General features: G+C 34.1%; 2 protein-coding genes across 5 annotated transcripts; both read left to right on the top strand.

Moving 5' to 3' along the window:
- LOC144858961 (uncharacterized) lies at nt 1–5,374 on the top strand. 3 transcript variants are annotated; one of them, XM_078715122.1, is made up of 9 exons: nt 1–48; nt 1,252–1,300; nt 1,794–1,837; nt 2,175–2,356; nt 2,877–3,061; nt 3,243–3,315; nt 3,855–3,935; nt 4,018–4,074; nt 4,592–5,374. In XM_078715122.1, exons 2-9 carry the CDS (start codon nt 1,295–1,297, stop codon nt 5,140–5,142), a joined length of 1,179 nt encoding a protein of 392 aa, XP_078571248.1. In that variant the 5' UTR covers nt 1–48; nt 1,252–1,294; the 3' UTR covers nt 5,143–5,374. The 3 variants fall into 3 exon arrangements, with proteins under 3 accessions (XP_078571248.1, XP_078571249.1, XP_078571250.1); XM_078715123.1 differs by lacking the exon at nt 1–48 and adding an exon at nt 103–372; XM_078715124.1 differs by lacking the exon at nt 1–48 and adding an exon at nt 920–1,095.
- Nucleotides 5,375–11,606: 6,232 nt separating this feature from the next.
- On the top strand, nt 11,607–15,643 carry LOC144836138 (uncharacterized). Of its 2 annotated transcripts, none has more exons than XM_078691336.1 (8): nt 11,607–11,670; nt 11,969–12,008; nt 12,685–12,737; nt 13,211–13,718; nt 13,855–13,927; nt 14,054–14,116; nt 14,218–14,289; nt 14,626–15,643. In XM_078691336.1, the coding sequence occupies exons 4-8, from the start codon at nt 13,509–13,511 to the stop codon at nt 15,174–15,176; spliced, it is 969 nt and encodes a 322-aa protein (XP_078547462.1). In that variant the 5' UTR covers nt 11,607–11,670; nt 11,969–12,008; nt 12,685–12,737; nt 13,211–13,508; the 3' UTR covers nt 15,177–15,643. The 2 variants fall into 2 exon arrangements, with proteins under 2 accessions (XP_078547462.1, XP_078547463.1); XM_078691337.1 differs by having other exon boundaries at nt 12,685–13,392; nt 13,529–13,718.
- Nucleotides 15,644–20,840: the final 5,197 nt, after the last annotated feature.

Genomic DNA, 20,840 nt, shown 5'->3' with positions numbered 1-20,840 from the left:
CGAATTAGTAGGGAGTGTTATGGGGAACAGCGTCAGGAAAGTGGCTCGGTAAATATTCAGTAATTTAATTTTTGGCCTAAACATTTTTCCAGTTCCAGTTTCACATTTATATAATGTACCAAATCGTTGTTTGAAATGGTTACAAACTATCGAGTTTATGAAGTAGGCTGTTAGTTATCTTTATCGAAGAATAATTATCACATTCCTCCACTGGGTATGGATTCGGTCAAGTGGATGGAGAATATGCTAGGATAAAGAGAATTTGCATGGATTTCACGGTTGATGTGACAGTAGCCTATTCATAACTTAGGTTGGGCTGCAGATTGGTTGCGAAATATTTAGGGAAAGGCACCGGTGGATGTCGGCAATTAAGTAAGTTAGATGTTGTGTAGACAGGGCGAATAGTCACCCTTTTTTACTTCGTTAAAATATATTATAGTAATACTATATTGTTGATTAATGTTGAATTCCATTAATCGTGAGCAGTCTCCGAAAAGGGCATTTTTAAATTAGTGTAAATAACATTGCATTGGTTAAACGTTTTGTGTATACATTTTTTCTTATGAAATATTTTACCGTATTCTATCCACTTAACGTGCCAAGCCCTTTTCAGATAATAGGAAATATTATCTAGAATTAACAGCCATCTTCATGTAGACCCTTTCCTTCCTGTAGTTATCATTATAATACATTTGAGATCATTAATGGTATAGGCCTATCTCAGCGAAGTCATCATTTGCTTATTATATAAACTGAGACGATGTCTTAAAGACCTACCCGTATAAATGTCCGTGTCATACTCCTTTCTCTTTAAAAAACAAAAACGTCACGCACGTAAAACATTTTTTATGAAGATTATTTTGTCAATATGATAGACGACAAATTCGCTTTCTTTAGTTCACATAACTGGCTCACTATATATATATATTGCTATTTATGTGGTTCATTCATTTCGAAACCGCTGCATAAACGAGATTGAATAACATCAAAAGAGTTGTACCGTTTTTAGATTAAGTTTAAAAATCTATCTTTTGGGGGATGATCAACGTGTAGCTTAAGTCTAAGTCTTCATCGCACAATGTATTCCTTTGATAGGTATACATTGTAAACATTGTGTTATTATCATGTCTAGAAATAAACTTTAAATTTGAAAGTCATCGGGAAATATATTTCCCGTGACGTCCACCTGACATGCATACTATGATTGGTATGCTTAAAAGTAACATTGTTTTAAATAATTTTTATTTACAGATTTTGAAGTATTGAAGAAACTGTCTAAATAAAGATCTCAACCATGACGGTAAGTAATTTATTTTATTATAAACATCTATTGGAGAATAGATAAAAATATAATATAAAACAATCAATAAGCCATACTACTACCACCATGGCTGGTCAATTTAAAGTTTCTTTATACACCGGCTTCACATTTTGAAACAATTTTCCTTTGAATATATAAAAATAAATGTGTTAAAAATATAACATAACTCGTTTTATTTCCTATGTCATTGCTATGAGCCTGTACGCACTGTGTTCAATGCATTCGTTAAATATGGGCTAAAGCATCGATTAGCGAAAGCCTGTTTTTTGTTTACTCCAATTAAATTGCCGTTGGTGTGAATAAAGAATTTATGAATTATGAACTATAGGTGTATCGATTTCACTGTTCAAACTAGGAATAATTTACTGTACCAAATTATCATAAATAAACAATTATTAATATTTAGTCTTATAATATGTATTGACATCATACATGAATTCATGTAATGTAATTAAATGTGATTTGTTTTTAGGAAAGAGGATACATTATGCTCAGCTACAATTGGGCTCACAAAGTGTAAGTTTAAAAAAATTATATTTAGGACTAACCATGCACCCGGATTTCAGTATTATACGCGTGCTGAAGCGCCAACGTGTCTTATTCATTCTTGTATATCTAGTCACCATTGATAACATTACAGACTATAGAACATTTAGGGTAAAATATATATAAATATGATTGGAGGAAAAGAGAAGGAAACATTATGACGTATTTCAATATTGACTAAATGCCGTCAAGAATTGCAACGTCATCGCAATAATTACGTAGGCCTAAAAATGATATTAGTGTATAATCCATCAGTCATCAGTCAACAATAGTTTTAAGAAAGAATCAATGATTGTCTCTTCATTAGAATCGTTAGAAATATAAGATACCGTTTATGGCAAGAAGGTTACAGAGTGTGGATTGATATAGATGGGAAGGATGGAATGAAAGACTTTATTTACAGTGATATGCCTAATGCTGTCAAACATGCCACAGTTGTCATAGCCTGCTTGTCTAAGAAATACGAAGACAGCCCTAATTGTAAAACTGGTAGGTCTGTTTTAATTGATTTTATATAAGCTTATCTAGGAGATAGACTGCGATTTATAAAAAATTTTGGCATACATGGCGTGTCATAGGCTAGCCCAAGTCTCTAAATTAATATAAATAGGGCCTAGTTATTGTCTTTTTATGTTGTTAGCTAGTATTCCACAAGTCATTTCGTGTCTGCAAGCTATAGTATTATACGTAAGAAACGTCGCCTTTGCTTTTTTACCATTATTATGTCTATCTAGACTATCATATTTGAATTTGAATCTACAAACAAACATCAAAATAATTATATCTATATGGTAAAACTTAAAGAAACAATCATTAGAGACTTGTGGCAGGTCTAATATCAAACAGACGATTCCGAGTTCGAATCTCCTTTATGTCATTTAACAAGACAAGTGAGAAAGACAATAATGCAAAAAATGCAGAGTCACCGTTATTATTAGGACCAATTTCCACTGGAAAACTGCAATGTCTTGAAGCAAGGTAATGTATTTCATTTTTTTTTTCATTTTAGAGGGTGGCTGCATTGGTCATTATGACAAGAAACGCATTCCACTACTGATGGAGAAGGATTATAAACTTGACGACTGGGTTGTGGGAATATTTGTTGGACGAATTTGGATTGACTTTTCAAATGTAGAACGCTTTGAAGCCAATTTTCAGGAATTGCTTACAAGACTACAGAACTACCCAACTTTGGTAAGTTAAACTATTCTACACGATTTATTGTATTATGTCCATGACAACAGACGCAACTGAAGATTCAAGACTCCTTACTAACCCTTACCCTATAGAAAACAAACCCATTCTTTGTCAACCCTAATCATTCAATAACAGATCTCATTTTTTGTTTATACCATAAAAAAATCTTTTGTTACAGAATCCAGAGAAGAACAACCGAATACCAGCTAATCTACCGCTCCCTGAACCACTTTCTTCTAACAGAAATCCAGGTGAGTTAAAGATTTATATAGAAATTATCTTAACAATTAAGCTAAGTAATTTAATATGTTATTTCAGAATACTATATTTACTTTTAAATTACAAGTAGTTTTAAAATAAGCTTGGTGATAACCCACGTGTATCATATGACTCCCGGGATGCAAATGGTGAGTGTAATTTGAGTGGGGCGCATTGTATTGTATGCTTGTGAATCCACAAATAAGCATTTGGACACATTAGAATAAAAAGAATTGCCTGTCGGTTAGAGATGGCATAGGGTGATTTTATTTATTTACTCATATGAAATCTAATCTACCATATAGTAAATTTAACCTTCGTTACGTCAGGAATTATTAGCTGTGTCTAAACACTGAAAAACTGCACTGAGTGTATAAGCATAGGGAAATTAGCGCCCCCAAACGGTTTATTATGATTGTATACCCAATTAAATTGTCTGTTCGCCATTTCCCTCTATTGTGGATGATAAAGGCAAGATACTTCTCATAAAATCAACAAATAATCTCGATAAAAATTTACTTATTGTGTTTAGTTCCACCATCTACATCTTCGGATTCTCCAGCTACAGCGCCCCCAGTGGACACAACGGATAATCCAGGTTCTTTAGGATCAGGTAAGCAAACCTTTCCCTTAATCAGAAATGACTGGTTTTTTTTAAACTACTGATAACATTATAAAAACTATCTATTTTACAGGAATACCTGGTAATCTTGAAGAGAGGACAACTAGTAGGCCTACAAGACGAAGTTACAGTAAGATATATCAGAACATTAATTTCTTTACATAGGCCTATACTTATCATAGTAGGATCCTACATATTTCTACAGATAATAGAGAGATATATCATTGCAGTATAATTTCTAGGTCTTGGTCAACCACTAGTAACTGGGCTACTACCTACCAAAATAAACCACGTGCTCAATTTTAAACTATTTGTTGAATTTACGCACGCTTTCAATTTTAACTTTAAAAATTAGAACACAATGTATGTCATTAAATGTTTATATTCCCATGGATGCACATTTTTGCGCGTGCTATACGCAGGGTACGTAACATAGACAGGATCCGGATCATGATTCTGAATCCGTTTTCACTTCTTACTCCGATGGAGGTCGCAACTTGTTATGTTTTTGATTTATAAAATAAAAAGGTAAATTACTGATAACGCTGTGGATATCAGTGGAGATCAATTAATAATGTTATTACTGTATTTATTTGACATGTTAATTGTTATGAAAGAAATTATATAAATATTTTGTTTTTTTATAGAACTGACTGAACGTGAATATGCAAGTCTGCTCGTAAAAGTTTCACAACGTTGGAAAAAGTTTGGCAACGTCCACATGTTGAAGGTACTACTATGTGACTTTAACAAAATCGGAATAACTGACATTCAAAATAATAATGACGAATTTGAATTGTTTAAGTTACTCCGGGGTAGTGGTAAACTTAGTCCATCAAACATAGATGTTATCGCCGAGGCTGCGTTCTTATGTGGGGTAGGGGCTATTGAGGAGGTCATCCTAGATAAGATACCGGAATATCAGTACCCTACGTCTAATAAAGAAATAAATACAATCACAAAATATCGCCAAAACGTGATCGAATTCGGAATTATTGTAAATCAAAGTAACTTGGAAGAAATTGTAAAATTGTCTAGTCTTTCTTGCAAGAACAAGGCAGATAAGTGGAATCTGATATTTGAACTAGAACTTCATAATGTACTGACTCCCAAGAATAAGGAATCATTTATTGAAATGCTAGGAGATCTAGAAAATGACACGACGAAAGAGGTGGATGCATTGAACACTTATAAATAAAACAAGCATTTAAAACTTAGACACCGTGTAACTCTGGTGTATGTAGATCACTGTATGCATATAACCTACTATTTTTAGAGGCCTACTATTGCTCATGCATTATTATTTGTATATATAACATAAATTATGTGATTATTACCAAGTAAGGTAATACTAGAACATTTTAAAAACTTTAACCAATGTTGACTAGCCATCATGATTAAATAATCTGGAAGTTGGTTTTTGTATTGTATTTCTGTATTTTATCTTTATTGTATTTTATATACACAAGTAGGCCTAATGACATTAAATACTTCAATATTAACTTATATGCATTTAATAAGCACTATTGCTAATTTGATACTTTGTAAATCATTATGTTAAATTAATTATTCTGACAAAAAAACACTATTTTTGTAAAATGCAACTTTGTTCCCAGTCACTGTTTTTGTAACAACACAAGTTGTTGTAGTACAACCGTTTTTGTTCCCATTCACTTTTTTGTCGGTTGTTGTATGTACAATGCAATATTTTGCACCCTCACTGTCACTTGTACCATGCCACCGTGTAATTGTTCCCAGCCTTTGTTTTTGTACAACGCATGATATTGTGTACCCTACCACTCATTATTATCCTGCCACCGTTTCTGTTCTCAGTGGCGTAGGGTGGTTGCTGTCTGGTAGTGGAACTATTTTAAGATGGAAATGGCACTTATAATTTGAAATATGTCTCCAGTATACATCAGCCCCACCACGCTTGAGCCTGAGCTAAGAAAATTTAGAAAAATAGAGCTGCTATGTCCCCAGAAATTGCACTTTAATTTATATTATATCCAGGACCAGCCCACCATGGATGGGGTGGAGCTAAGAAAATGTTGAAAAATAGAGTTGCTAGGTGCCTAGAAATTGGAATTTATTATAATTCGAAATATGAAAAAAAAAAACATATAGGCCTAAAGTCCCCAGGACATAACATTTTTTTTTAATAAACTGTTACTAGGTCCCCAGAAAATGCACTTATTATACTTCGCAATATGAAACGAAATATATATATCCAGGACCAGCTAGCTCTATCATGGTTTTTGAAAACTAGGGCTATTATATGTCTTCATAAATTACACTTGAAAATGTCAGGCCTTAGAGGTCTAAAAAATGTTACACCCGCCACTGTTTTTGTACCCTGCCACTGTTTTTGTACCCTGCCACTGGTTTTGTTTCCAGCCATTATTTTGTGTACAACGCAAGATTTTGTACCCTAGTGTGATTGTTTCTGTACCCTGTCACTGTTTGTGTACCCTGCCACTGTTTTTGTACTCTGCCACTGTTTTTGTACCCTGCCACTGTTTTTGTACTCTGCCACTGTTTTTTTACCCTGCCACAGTTTGTGTACCCTGCCACAGTTTGTGTACCCTGCCACAGTTTGTGTACCCTGCCACTGTTTTTTTTACTCTGCCACTGATTTTGTACCCTGCCACTGTTTTTTTACCCTGCCACAGTTTGTGCACCCTGCCACTGTTTTTTTTACTCTGCCACTGTTTTTTTACCCTGCCACTGTTTGTGTACCGATAGTTTGTGTACCCTGCCACTGTTTTTTTTACTCTGCCACTGTTTTTGTACCCTGCCACTGTTTTTTAACCCTGCCACAGTTTGTGTACCCTGCTACTGTTTTTTTTTTACTCTGCCACTGTTTGTGTACCCACAGTTTGTGTACCCTGCTACTGTTTGTGTACCCACAGTTTGTGTACCCTGCCACAGTTTGTGTACCCTGCTACTGTTTTTTTTTTACTCTGCCACTGTTTGTGTACCCACAGTTTGTGTACCCTGCCACTGTTTGTGTACCCTGCCACTGTTTGTGTACCCTGCCACTGTTTGTGTACCCTGCCACTGTTTGTGTACCCTGCCACTGTTTGTGTACCCTGCCACTGTTTGTGTACTCTGCCACTGTTTGTGTACCCTGCCACTGTTTGTGTACCCTGCCACTGTTTGTGTACCCTGCCACTGTTTGTGTACTCTGCCACTGTTTGTGTACCCTGTCACTGTTTGTGTACCCTGCCACTGTTTGTGTACTCTGCCACTGTTTGTGTACTCTGCCACTGTTTGTGTACCCTGTCACTGTTTGTGTACCCTGCCACTGTTTGTGTACTCTGCCACTGTTTGTGTACTCTGCCACTGTTTGTGTACCCTGTCACTGTTTGTATACCCTGCCACTGTTTGTGTACCCTGCCACTGTTTGTGTACTCTGCCACTGTTTGTGTACTCTGCCACTGTTTGTATACCCTGCCACTGTTTGTGTACCCTGCCACTGTTTGTGTACCCTGCCACTGTTTGTGTACCCTGCCACTGTTTGTGTACCCTGCCACTGTTTGTGTACCCTGTCACTGTTTGTGTACCCTGCCACTGTTTGTGTACTCTGCCACTGTTTTTGTACTCTGCCACTGTTTTTGTACCCTGCCACTGTTTGTGTACCCTGCCACTGTTTGTGTACCCTGTCACTGTTTGTGTACTCTGCCACTGTTTGTGTACTCTGCCACTGTTTGTGTACTCTGCCACTGTTTGTGTACCCTGTCACTGTTTGTATACCCTGCCACTGTTTGTGTACCCTGCCACTGTTTGTGTACCCTGTCACTGTTTGTGTACTCTGCCACTGTTTGTGTACCCTGCCACTGTTTGTGTACCCTGCCACTGTTTGTGTACCCTGCCACTGTTTGTGTACTCTGCCACTGTTTGTGTACCCTGTCACTGTTTGTGTACCCTGTCACTGTTTGTGTACTCTGCCACTGTTTGTATACCCTGCCACTGTTTGTATACCCTGCCACTGTTTGTGTACCCTGCCACTGTTTGTGTACCCTGCCACTGTTTGTGTACCCTGCCACTGTTTGTGTACCCTGCCACTGTTTGTGTACCCTGCCACTGTTTGTGTACCCTGCCACTGTTTGTGTACCCTGCCACTGTTTGTATACCCTGCCACTGTTTGTGTACCCTGCCACTGTTTGTGTACCCTGCCACTGTTTGTGTACCCTGCCACTGTTTGTGTACCCTGCCACTGTTTGTGTACCCTGCCACTGTTTGTGTACCCTGTCACTGTTTGTGTACCCTGTCACTGTTTGTGTACCCTGTCACTGTTTGTGTACCCTGCCACTGTTTGTGTACCCTGCCACTGTTTGTGTACCCTGCCACTGTTTGTGTACCCTGCCACTGTTTGTGTACCCTGCCACTGTTTGTGTACCCTGCCACTGTTTGTGTACCCTGTCACTGTTTGTGTACCCTGTCACTGTTTGTGTACCCTGCCACTGTTTGTGTACCCTGCCACTGTTTGTGTACTCTGCCACTGTTTGTGTACCCTGCCACTGTTTGTGTACCCTGCCACTGTTTTTGTTACCCGATCATTGTTTTTGTTCACAGCCATTCGTTTTGTACAATACAAATTGTTGTACCCTGCCACTGATTTTGTACCCTGCCACCGTTTATTTATTTTTATTTTTATTTATTTATTGTACATCCAACAGTGTAAACACCAATTACAGGATGAAAATATACATATATAAATAAGAACTATAACAATTAGAATCATATTTAAACATTACTAAAATAATTTAAAATTTAAAATAATTTAAAATTATCTAACCAACTTATGTATCAGACATTTAAACTTAGAAAAACTACAATAAAAAATATCTAATTCACAATTTTCAACAACACAACTATTAATTATAAGCAGATGACAGTCTACGGGTTTTATGTACCCTGCCACAGTTTGTGTACCCTGCCACTGTTTTTGTACCCTGCCACTGTTTTTGTACTCTGCCACTGTTTTTTTACCCTGCACTGTTTTTGTTTCCTGCCACTGTTGCTTCCTGCCATTTTTTTGCTCCAACACAAGTATTTGTAACCTGCCACCGCTTTTTAACTGCCACCGTTTTTGTAACACGCCACCGTTTTTGTAACCCGCCACCGTTTTTGTAGCCTGCTGCGATTGTTTTTGTAACCCGCCACCGTTTCTGTAACCTGCTGCAATTTTTTGTGTATAAAAACGCAAATTTCATACCGATCGAATAACCAAATACATGGGCCTGCTACTGAATTTCTTTTGAGATTTAAAATAAAGAAGAAAGCTAAAGGTTTCTTGAATTGTTTATTGACACTTTCCTAACGTCTGCAGTTACCATGAAATGAATTTAGCATGAACAGTAATAGGGCGATTGGTGCAGTAGGTTGGACGCTTGACTAACTGATCGTGGGTTCAAATCAAACATTCGTTGAATTGTAAAAGACATTTTATATTACGTTTTGTCTTCCTGCTACCTAGGTGTACAAATGGGTAGGCCTACATAAAAGGTCCAGACACAACCTTGCGCTGTTAGCTGCATTGGAGTATGTTTCCATACGTTTTTGATTAAAAAATCCGGGGAATATTAGTTTTAAAACATTAGGCGCTTTATAAATATAGGATATTAATATTATTATTATTAATAGGATATATTTATTTATTCAATGTAATATCTCATTTAAATAGGCCTTATTATCTAATTGGTGGTAAATGCAAATGTATTCTAACCATATTGATAATACCAAAACAAATAGTCCGGTGGCACCACAAATAGTCCGGTATCACCACCCGAAAAGGGGACAAATTGCCATCCAACTTTTCTAGACCAGAATATTCCGTAGATTACGAATCTTGAAGGTAATGGTATGGTATTTTTATATATACTGTATTACCATATTATTATTACACCCAAAAAACTCCCCTAAAAACCGTCCAGAACAATAAACGCCCGGGGTGTTTATTCGAATAAATACGGTAGTTAGGCCTATAACATTGTGTCTTGGTGATTACATACATACATTAGAACACATTTTACCTTTACTTTAACGATGTATACCGTACAGTATAATATATTATTTAATATATATATTATATAATATATTAATTTCAAAATCATATTACAGTTATACGTAAATTTATAATATAGGCCCTACAGTAGTTTCGGTATAAACAATTAACATCAGGTCTACTGTTGAAAAAAAAAGAAAATGAAAAGCCGATTTTTCAGATGTATGCTGTAGTGACCTAATTCACAATATACAATTACTGAATTCCTTTAGTTTATTCATAGCACCACAGTATAAACAATCAAATTTTCAACCAAAACAGTGATATACCCAATGCACCGTTTCATTGGTTGTGCTAAGGGGAATGATGAGGAAATTGACATACAATACCTCATTGCCATTAGTCATTGATATTAAATTGACAGTTACCACTTACTGAATAAAGTACAAACTCTGGAACTATAATATTAATCTAAACACTTTATACCACAATGGACAGGTTGAGGGGATAGGCCAAACGTGACGTTATAGTAGCAAAGTTCCTCTGATGAGTCCGAATTGGTATCAGTACGGTTGGCCGGATAATCGTTGGGGTCGATATTGTTATGCTAATCATTGAATATGAATCTGGTATATAAATTTTAACTGAGAGAGCCTACTTGTTATGGGAAATTCCAATTGAGCCCTAAGGTTGTATTTAATAGGCATGGATATTGGTACAATTATCAATTATTAAATGTTCTCTAATAATTTTAGAGTTGATCTGGAGTGCCTTAATGCATAATGTGTAATTGCCGCCGTCATCGTCGTGGAAGTAAAATTTATGGTACGATGATATGCCATTACCATTACCGTCATATAAAACTTACATAACGTTATCTTGTTATCTGTTGTTTGCAAGAATCACGACAATGTAAACGAGCAGGCAGTTCTGCTCTATTAATGAACAATAATATCTATATAGGCTTATTATTATTACGCCTATTATTATTGGAGAATATAAAACGCAATGTAGGTTACGGTAAAATCCTTGCGAATTTCCCCTGACCCAAGCGTTGCTTGAAGCACACGAAATTTAATCTTAAATGCGATATAATAAACTATTAACGAATTTTTCTAGGACTTTTGCCAAATAATAAATAACTAACATCAATAAGACAAATATACATGATCAAGGCAACATCATGGTTATACCTAGAAATAGAAGGCAGGCCTAACTACCGGAAGGTAATTCTTCTAGGTGTATTTGATAGCATGATGGTTATGCAATTAACTTAACCGCGAAAAATCTTCTTCAGAATTATTAATAGGTCCTATAGACTAATTATTTTCTTTGCATTAGCAACTACTTGCTAAGAGATTGTCGAGATGTGAAGATTATTAAACGAATCAGGTTTAAAACCAATTGTTAAAATTAATAACAACAGAAAATAGCATATGGAAATTTCTGTTCCATAAATAAACTGTATTGTATAAGGTCCATGGTCCAATTGAATCCTAATAAACGTTACACGTGACTGTAGCATCGCGGAACACACCTTGTTGTTTTTTGGTAAGAATTCATCTCTTCATTGGTTGTTTATTAAACATTTTTAATACATGTAAACATAGAGATATTATCTATAGTGTAAATCAGGAAAATATCAGTTTTTAGATCAAACAATCTAAATTGTGTGAGGTTCGGAATTTGATTATTTTACAATACCTTTTAGCACAGGTAGGGAGCAATTCACTATTTATTGAAATTAGTTGTTACACCACCAAGGGATCAGCTTAATCATGGACTGCACGGCTTAGGGTTTAGAGCTGCTGTTTTATCCACATATTATGCCTACATTAAGATTAGGCTTACGTGTTTACATTATTTACCGAGCTAGCATAACACTTGATATATATTTTGGTATTGATATTGCACGTAATTATCTAGTTTATTTCATCTTCTATATTGAATTCAATGTAATTATATTATTATAATCATATGATAGGAAACTAAATTGTATACTTTATATTAATAGATTTAAACGGCAGAAACAAAAGGGCCTATTTAAAATGTCGGTAAGTTTTAATTAAATACGAATTTCATCATCATAAATTGATAAATAACAAATGGACGATCTTGAATACAGTCAAGAGAAAACAATAAAATATAGGACTAATCATATAAACAATAATATAGAAAAATATTAGAAAAATGATTCAAATGCGTTTGTATATTGGTATTGGATGTTGCTTTACTAGGGCATTACTTATAACATATTTGTAAAAGTTATAATCATTAAACACCATAAATCCTCATATCATCAACCAATCATTAATTTTGAATGTTACTACTTTTGTAAACAATATTTAAGATTATAATATATTTTGCCTATTTTTTTTATATATTGCAATCAAATAATGTTGTACCGGAATAGGCCTAATATATATATATATTTAAAAGATGTATTTTTACAAATTGTTACTGTTTATACAAATTTTGATATTGAGAATGTTTTTTTTATCCAACCAGTGCAATATGAGATCGTACTACTACATACGGTAGTGATTAGGTTCACTTTTTGGGAATCCCGTCTCTGCCTGGTTGTGTTTGTTTTATTTATTTTATTTGTATGTATCGTTTTCGATGCAAAATAGAATGAAATTAAACCTTGTCAATTATTAACAATCACATCATATTCATCAACATACAAGTACTAATTAACAATAACTTATGAAAAACATTTTGTTCCAGGAACGAGAATACGTTATGCTCAGCTACTGTTGGAAACAGAGTAGAGAAAAAGAGTAAGTTAAAATAATACATATTTATATTAACCACGCATTTGGTGACCGCTGAATTTGATGTTTCTTTACTGTGTTCACCTTATTGTTTTAGTTTTTGTTGTTTTGCTCTTAAATGTCAATGGAACCAAGAATAAGTATAATATTCCAAGTTAATATTTCTGTTTAAAATTTGTATTTGAGACTTAATGAATTAATTTTATATAAAGTGTAATAATTAATTAGTTAAGTATATAGTATTATAATCCTATCTAAATAAGCTTATTTATGGTTATTACTGAAAAATTGCAGAATTTTAAAAATAAAGATAGCTTTTAACGTGATAATAATGACAAAGAATTGAAAATATACTACATAATATATCAATTTACGCAAGGGCAATTTTCATTAAATCATGAGTAACCTCTAGGATACCGTCCCGTATTCATTGTATCTTCCTCCATGATCTTAATAAGTTGTTTAATAATGTTCATTAGCATCGTTAGAAATATAAGGTATCGTTTATGGCAAGAAGGTTACAGAGTGTGGATTGACGTAGGTAAGACAGATGGAATAAAAGATTCAATTTACCTTGATATGGCTGAAGCTGTAAAACACGCCACAGTTGTAGTTGGATGTCTATCTAAAGCATACGAGGACAGCAAAAATTGCGAACGTGGTAAATATTGTTTTAATGTAAAAAACATCAATTAATCATAAGTAGTTTTCGTTTGGTTTTTTATAAATTATTTTTTTAGTTTAATAACCGAAGCTGAATTACAAATATAGGCTACTATGTTTTTTGTTTCATTTAGAGGGAAATTGCATCGGAGAGATGATAATAAGGATCATATTATTCCACTAATAATGGAAGAGGGCTATAAACTAAACAGTTGGGTTAAGACAATATTTGGTGGAAAACACTACATTAACTTTTCAAATGTAGAGAACTTTGAGAAAAATGTCCAAGATTTACTTACAAAACTACAAAAATACAAAACTTTGGTAAGTTAAAATTATTTGTTCTGTAGTAAAATTTAACAATTTAAAAATACAATCATTTACAAGAAAATGTTTTATTTTGCATGAATGCGAATAATTACAGTATATTTCATTTAGTTTAGTTTATTTTTGTTTACAGAATCCTCAGACCGATAACTTAATACCAAAGGATCTACCATCCCCTCCACCTCTTCCTTCGATCAGAAATCCAGGTCAGTAAAATGATGTATTTCAAACGATCAGATTCAAAATAATGTCTGGTTATTATTCAGAAATCGTACAATACTAATACAACTCTTTTTTTTCTTTTTTTTTTTCTTTTTTTTTTACATTTATAGATCCGCCATTTACATCTTCGGATGATTCGCCACCGATGCAAGATGATAGAACAGACAACGGAGGTATAAGCTTGTTATTATTGTATTCTACATTGTGTACCAGAAGGTACCAGTATGAATAACTTAAGTAATAAAAGTCACTAAATGATTCTTGGCACTTTTAGGTACACGACCTATGGAACAATCCGATCCGATCCGATCTGATACGTCATATGATGCAAGTTCTCAAACACCAGGTAGGCCACTTCGATATAACAAATTATATCGGGTTAAAGCTAGATTTACAAGTTACAAGAAATAAACCATGAATATTTTGTGATATTTAGTTTTGTAATAGAAATAAATCGTATACATGAAATAGGGGTAGCGGGCTCATTTAAGTTAGGTGCCCAGCTTTTTTGTTTTTAGGCCTACAAGTTGTGTTGTATATTATTGTATTGTTATTGTGCTGGTTGAATAAATAATGTAAACGTCAAACGAAACGAATGTTGGCCGTGTTGTATGTTGCTAGTGTTACCATTATGTCTAAAGCCAAAAAACAGACATTTAATATTATTTCAACTTTGTTGTAGAATTGTCCGACAAGGAATTCAATGAAATGATAACGAAAGTATCTCATTGGTGTAATAAAAAGTGCCGAGGACACTTAAGCAAGATGAAAGTAGTTATTAGCGAGTTCATCGGAAAAAGCAAGATTAAACAAACCGACATCCAGAGACAAGATGAGCCAAAAGGTTTGATTAATTTGCTTACAACGCCTGGACTTCTCACAGTAACTGTCTTCATTGAAGTGATTAACTTGTGTGGGATTGGTGGTGTTGAACGGGAGATGAAGAAAGAATGGAATTTACCCAAATTCAAAGATGTTCCAAACAAAACTTTTTCGGAGCATCGTAAGAGACTTCTGGAGTTTGGTCACATTGTAAGCATCGAAAACATGATGACGATTGGACAATTAATGGAAATTCAAGTTACCAAAGAAACTGATCCATTTTTTTTAATTTTTGAATTAGAAAGGGCAGGTGAACTCGCAGAGGGAAAAAAGATTAATACATTTATTGATAAACTTAAAGAATATGAAATGAATAAAGAAGTTAATGCATTGATGGGTTTAAAGAATTGATATTTCCCTTCTATTCGATAATATTATAAATGAATCCTTCTGGGCATATCGTAGTAAATGATTACATCAACAAATCGGGTTATTTACCTAGTTTTTGTCTAGATAATATTGCCACGAGCATCATTGTTCTTAATTTGTATATAACTATAATTTTACATAATTAACCAATTGTTAACCAGTCATATACAGTATTTTCTTTCCAGCTTTACTCAATATACGTGTGTACTTATTTCAAATATTTCCAATTTTTGTAGTAAGATGTAATAAAAATTGGCATTGAAAAATATATACTTTGACTCCATGAGAATTTTATGAATTGTCTAAATTGATTGTTTGGTACGACCGCTTTTCAAAATCTACAGGAGTACACTGGGAGGATTTGTACATATTTTTACTGCTCTATAATGCTAATGAAAACACAATTGCAACTACTGTATATTCTTAAATACTGTCTTGTATGTCCGGCAGAAAGGAAAACCTTACTGAGTCCTTATTATTGGCGTAATCCTTCTTATTCAAAGTTACATAAGTTACTAACAGATGGAAATGCCTATGTTAACCTGTCAAAGTAAATGAATCTATGGGCCAGTGGCCTAAAGATAAATAAAGGCAGGCAGCATTGCCTGGAATGAAATGAACTAAGCCTATATCAACTTTGCATTGCAATCGTGTATATACTAATAGTGATATACAGTATAACAATATACAATAATGAATGTCGCCTGTCGTATAGTCTAATAATAATATATTATAATAATTCATTTTTAATTTATTCTTTGTAATCAAATGTACATATACAGTATTACTTTCTGAAATCAAGATTGACCAGAAGAATGATCGAAAATTGTCTTGAAGCTGTGCCGATTTGCGGCGACCCTGCATTTAACCCATGTAGTAAGCTCAACCGCTCGACCAGTCGACTAATAATTTGGTCCATGTCAAAGAATATGTCCATGTTAAAAGAATACAGAGGGTGTGCTATTTAATATATCCTATGGAAGATAAGCTTTTGTGACATGACCAATATATAAATTTTCATGAAAATCAATAGGCATGTTCTGACAGTAATATACCTATGCATAGAATGAAATAAAAAATAACACATGACGTTTTGGTACTCAAAAACTAATTATCAACTAACAATAGTTTCATTTGACTAACAATGGAACAGCAACGCGAAAAACAAGCGAGTGGATTTTGAAAGAAAAAAGGGTGTTTTAAACTACTCGTATTAAAAAGTCGGTTAAATCGAGTTATGTTTTAAAATTACAAATCACAAATTATAACCCTTGCCTCTTGTCAAAAATTGAGGTTTTTTGGACAAGTATGCAATTTCAGTTTACTTGTACTTTTGAAAATTGTCTCCTATCTTTTAACACTAGCCGGTCTGAAAAGAATATCATTAATTTTTGTTATTTGTGAAGTTATTAATAAACCAATTTTCTTGAATTTCAATAGGCATGGTCTCAAAGTATATACCTCTACACCAAAATGATAACTTGAAAATTGTAGGCGCTATCGTGCTAACAGACATACAAACAAAGCAAGAACTATACTTGGCAAAATTTTATTTTTGCCAACAAACACACGCGATCGACTACATATACCTCCTTGGCGGAGGTAAATTAATGTATTAGTCCGGTGGCAGGAGGGGGGAATCACCACCCGAAAGGGGACAAATTGCCATCCAACTTTTCTAGACCAGAATTTTCCGTAGATTACGAATATGGAAGGTAATCGATCAGGATAGGAAGCGTTTTCGAGATATAAGGGGTCAAAGTTCAAAATTGACCAATTACAACAATGTATTATGTATATGTATTATAACAAATTTATTGAAGCCCAATTTGGTCTTTTATTACATTTTTATGATTATAAGTGTCTATTCAATCACCTTATGAAAAAAAAATCCTTTGTAATTAAGGGTCAAATGTCAATATTGACCAATCATAGAACGTACCTATAAAACCAAATAAAAACTTATATTTTATAAAAATTGGATGTTTTCTCATCCTGTTAATCAATCATACGCAATGTAAAAGAGCGAATACATCATTTCATCAGTTGACATAAGGTCAATTTCATCAGTTGACATAAGGTCAAAGGTCAACATTTTAATACACGTATTAGTTAACAAATAAATGCAAAGTTGTCCAAACTATGATATTGATGGTTTTACAAGTAATCAAATTATTTGATTAGTAAAGTTATGTTATTTCATTATAATTTTGATTAATATAATTATAATACTGTATTTAATCAAATCAGACTTTGATCAGGATAGGAAGCGAATAGGAAGAGATAAGGGGTCAAAGTTCAAAATTGACCAATTATAACAATGTATTATATACATAATTATGTATTATAACCAATTTATTGAAGTTCAATTTGGTCTTTTAATACATTTGTATGGTTATAGGTATCTATTCAGTCGCCTTATAAAACAAATACTTTTCAATTAAAGGTCAAATGTCAATATTGACCAATCACACAATTTGCATATAAACCCAAATAAAAACTAACATTTAAGACAAAATGTTATGTTTTATCATTCTGTTAAGACATCTATTAATCATACACAATCAAAAGAGCACATTTATCATTACACAAGTGATATACTAAATAATGCAAATTTAAACTATGAGATCGATGTTCATAAATGTAATCACGTTATTTGATCAGTGAAGTTATGGTATTTTTATATTTTTTCTAGTGCGCATTATTTTAAATGTATTAATATAATACTGTAAAATAAATAACAAAATTATTAATATTATTAATATTATGATGGTTAAAATGTTATGATGTTAAAATGTTACGCTGACCTTCAATGATTTGCCACTATACAGTTGCATTTATTAGGGCTACAATATTCGTTTTCGGAAAATAAACTACTATTCATCAGAACCAGAGAATGCCAATTCTTACAGGATAGGGCATAGGCAGATCCAGGTGGCCAAACTCAATCCACAACTCACTACAAATACAGACCACAATTTTTATATAGCCACAGATAGTTTGGCCGATACAGGAAAGAGTTTCCTGTACACAAAAGATTCTAAAATAACCCATATGGATTTGCCCGAATGAACCCTCCAAGGACCCTTTTGGGATCTCTATGTGGTGTGCTACATAAGGCCCTGTATTAGAAATTAATATGGGGTAAATAGTTCATAGATGAACTATGGAATAAAACTAAAATGTTCACCCTCAATCTTTAAATAACATTTATGGATTTGCCCAAATGAACCCAAGGGCCGATCCTTCATGGACCTTTCGGGGTTCTCTATGTGGGTCTACAAGAGACCCTATATTGGAAATACTGTATGTGGGGTGAAAATGTGGGTTCATAGAGATATAATAAATATCCCTGTGCACCCTCGATCATCCATAAGGAACATTTCATGGATTTGCCCAAATTAACCCAAGGGCCGGTCGTTCTCCATGGATGGACATTAAGCCCCATAATGGAAATATAAGGGGTGACACTGTGAGTTCATATAGACAGGCGCGGCCCATGGAATAAAGCTGCCTGTGCACTCTTGATCCTTAAGGAACACTTATGGATTTGCCAAAATTAACCCCCCAAAGGCCGGTCCTCCATGGATGGACATTAAGCCCCATAATGGAAATATAAGGGGTGACAATGTGGGTTTATATAGACAGGCACATGGAATAAAGCTGCCTGTGCACTCTCGATCCTTAAGGAACCGATTTGGATTTTGCCTAAAATGAAACAACAGCAGGTCATCTATTTAGACCCTTCTCTACTGTATGTTCAGTTCTACATTTGGCCCCTGTATCGGATCAATGCATTTGGCTACATAAGTTACTGTGTTAGAAATATATCGGGTAACTAAAACTGTGGGTTCCAATATTAAGCCATGGGAAAAGCCTGTCTGTGCACCCTCAATCCTTTTAAAAGGAACCCATATGGATTTGCCAAAATGAACCAAGGGTAACTTCTGAATTCTCTATGAACCGTACATTCTGTTTATTTGAGATACATGGATACCTAAATGACATTTCTCAAATGTTTCTGAAAGACATTGTACTGTATAGTAGTAGTAGTATTCCCCTTCCACACCTCTTTGAATTAAATCCACCCCGTTAGGCTCTTATGTACAGGATTTCAAAGCAATAATCACACTTGTATTTTTCAAGCAGTATAATCTATTAGATTGAATAAAAATATCTATTATAAACAATTTGCCGTTAGAAATCTCTATGCCATGTCGTTATTTAGATGAGAAAAACAGGTCAAAGTTTAAAATTACAGAAAAATAGTGTTTCAGTATTTTTTTGAAAAAAATGTTGCATTATGGCAAGTATAAACATATATATTGTGAACAATTTGATACCAAAATTGGCTCCTTACGACAAATATTTATTAATTTATGTTTTTATAACCTTATTCAATTATGTCAAAGGTTAATAACCACACTTCCGGTCATTTTCAAGCAATATCATCTGTTACACTGAATATAAATGTATATCTTGGGAACAATTTGCTCCTATTTTTAATTCTCTCCGACCTGCCGTTACTTAGATATAGCAAAAAGAGATCAAAGGTCAAAATTGCTAAAAATAGGGTTTCCGGTCAATTTTACAAAGAAAGTTCTGTTAGAGCTAATATAAACATATACATTGTGAACAATTTGACACCAAAATTATCTCACTAGGTCCAGAATTTCCAGAGATATAGCATGTTTTTATATTGGTCAATTTTGAACTTTGACCCCTTATATCTCGAAAACGCTTCCTATCCTGATCGATTACCTTCCATATTCGTAATCTACGGAAAATTCTGGTCTAGAAAAGTTGGATGGCAATTTGTCCCCTTTCGGGTGGTGATATCCCCCCTCCTGCCACCGGACTATATGGTTATATTTTACAATTTTTAAACGCGGGTTCGGGTTCAGTTGCCATTGTTGGTTATCAGGGATCACCTTAACAAAATGGCCTAGGCAAGGCGTAAACAATTTAATCTAATACGTTCCACAATGGCCGTTTTTCCGTAGCTATAACATTATGTGTTTTGATTTGTTTAACCAGTCAGATCATTATTAAAAGATGAAGTACTCATGATCAATCATTAATACACATCACAGTTGACGCGAATCATTTCATTCTTGACTTAAACAAAAACATAATTACCTTGACATGTATTTTAACATAGGGGCGAATAGGTAAAGGCAGTTTTAATTGCTTCGTTTTATAACCATTTGTTTTTGCATTATTAGTTAAGGAACAATATTTAAATGTTGAAAAAACTGACCCAGTGTCTCCCCCACTATTATAGCTTAGGTACTGAGATAGGAGTAGACTAGGGGCAGACTATTGAAAATTAATTTGTCGGTCAATAATTATGCCACTCGTCTGCTGTGAAATTGGTGTCGTTCAATAACAAAAACGAAACAACAACACACTATTGATATTCAAATTAGGTATTGGATATTATAATATTGCTTCAAGCTTTAGGTTTGTAGGTTTACAAAAGATCTGTGAAATTACAGTTGAACAACTCAGTATTGTATAGAGCAAACAGTTTCGTTTTTTCTGATGAAGAATAACTCAACAAAGTGAACCTGGGTATAAGACAGCAATTTATTGGACAGTAAAGTAACTATTTAGCTAGAAATCACGTGCCGTGCCATGCATTAT

This window comes from Antedon bifida, chromosome 2 (assembly GCF_963402885.1).
Source record: "Antedon bifida chromosome 2, ecAntBifi1.1, whole genome shotgun sequence".
Lineage (NCBI taxonomy): Eukaryota > Metazoa > Echinodermata > Crinoidea > Comatulida > Antedonidae > Antedon > Antedon bifida.
The sequence above is the reverse complement of the archived record's forward strand: the minus strand, read 5'-3'. Positions and strand labels throughout refer to the sequence as shown.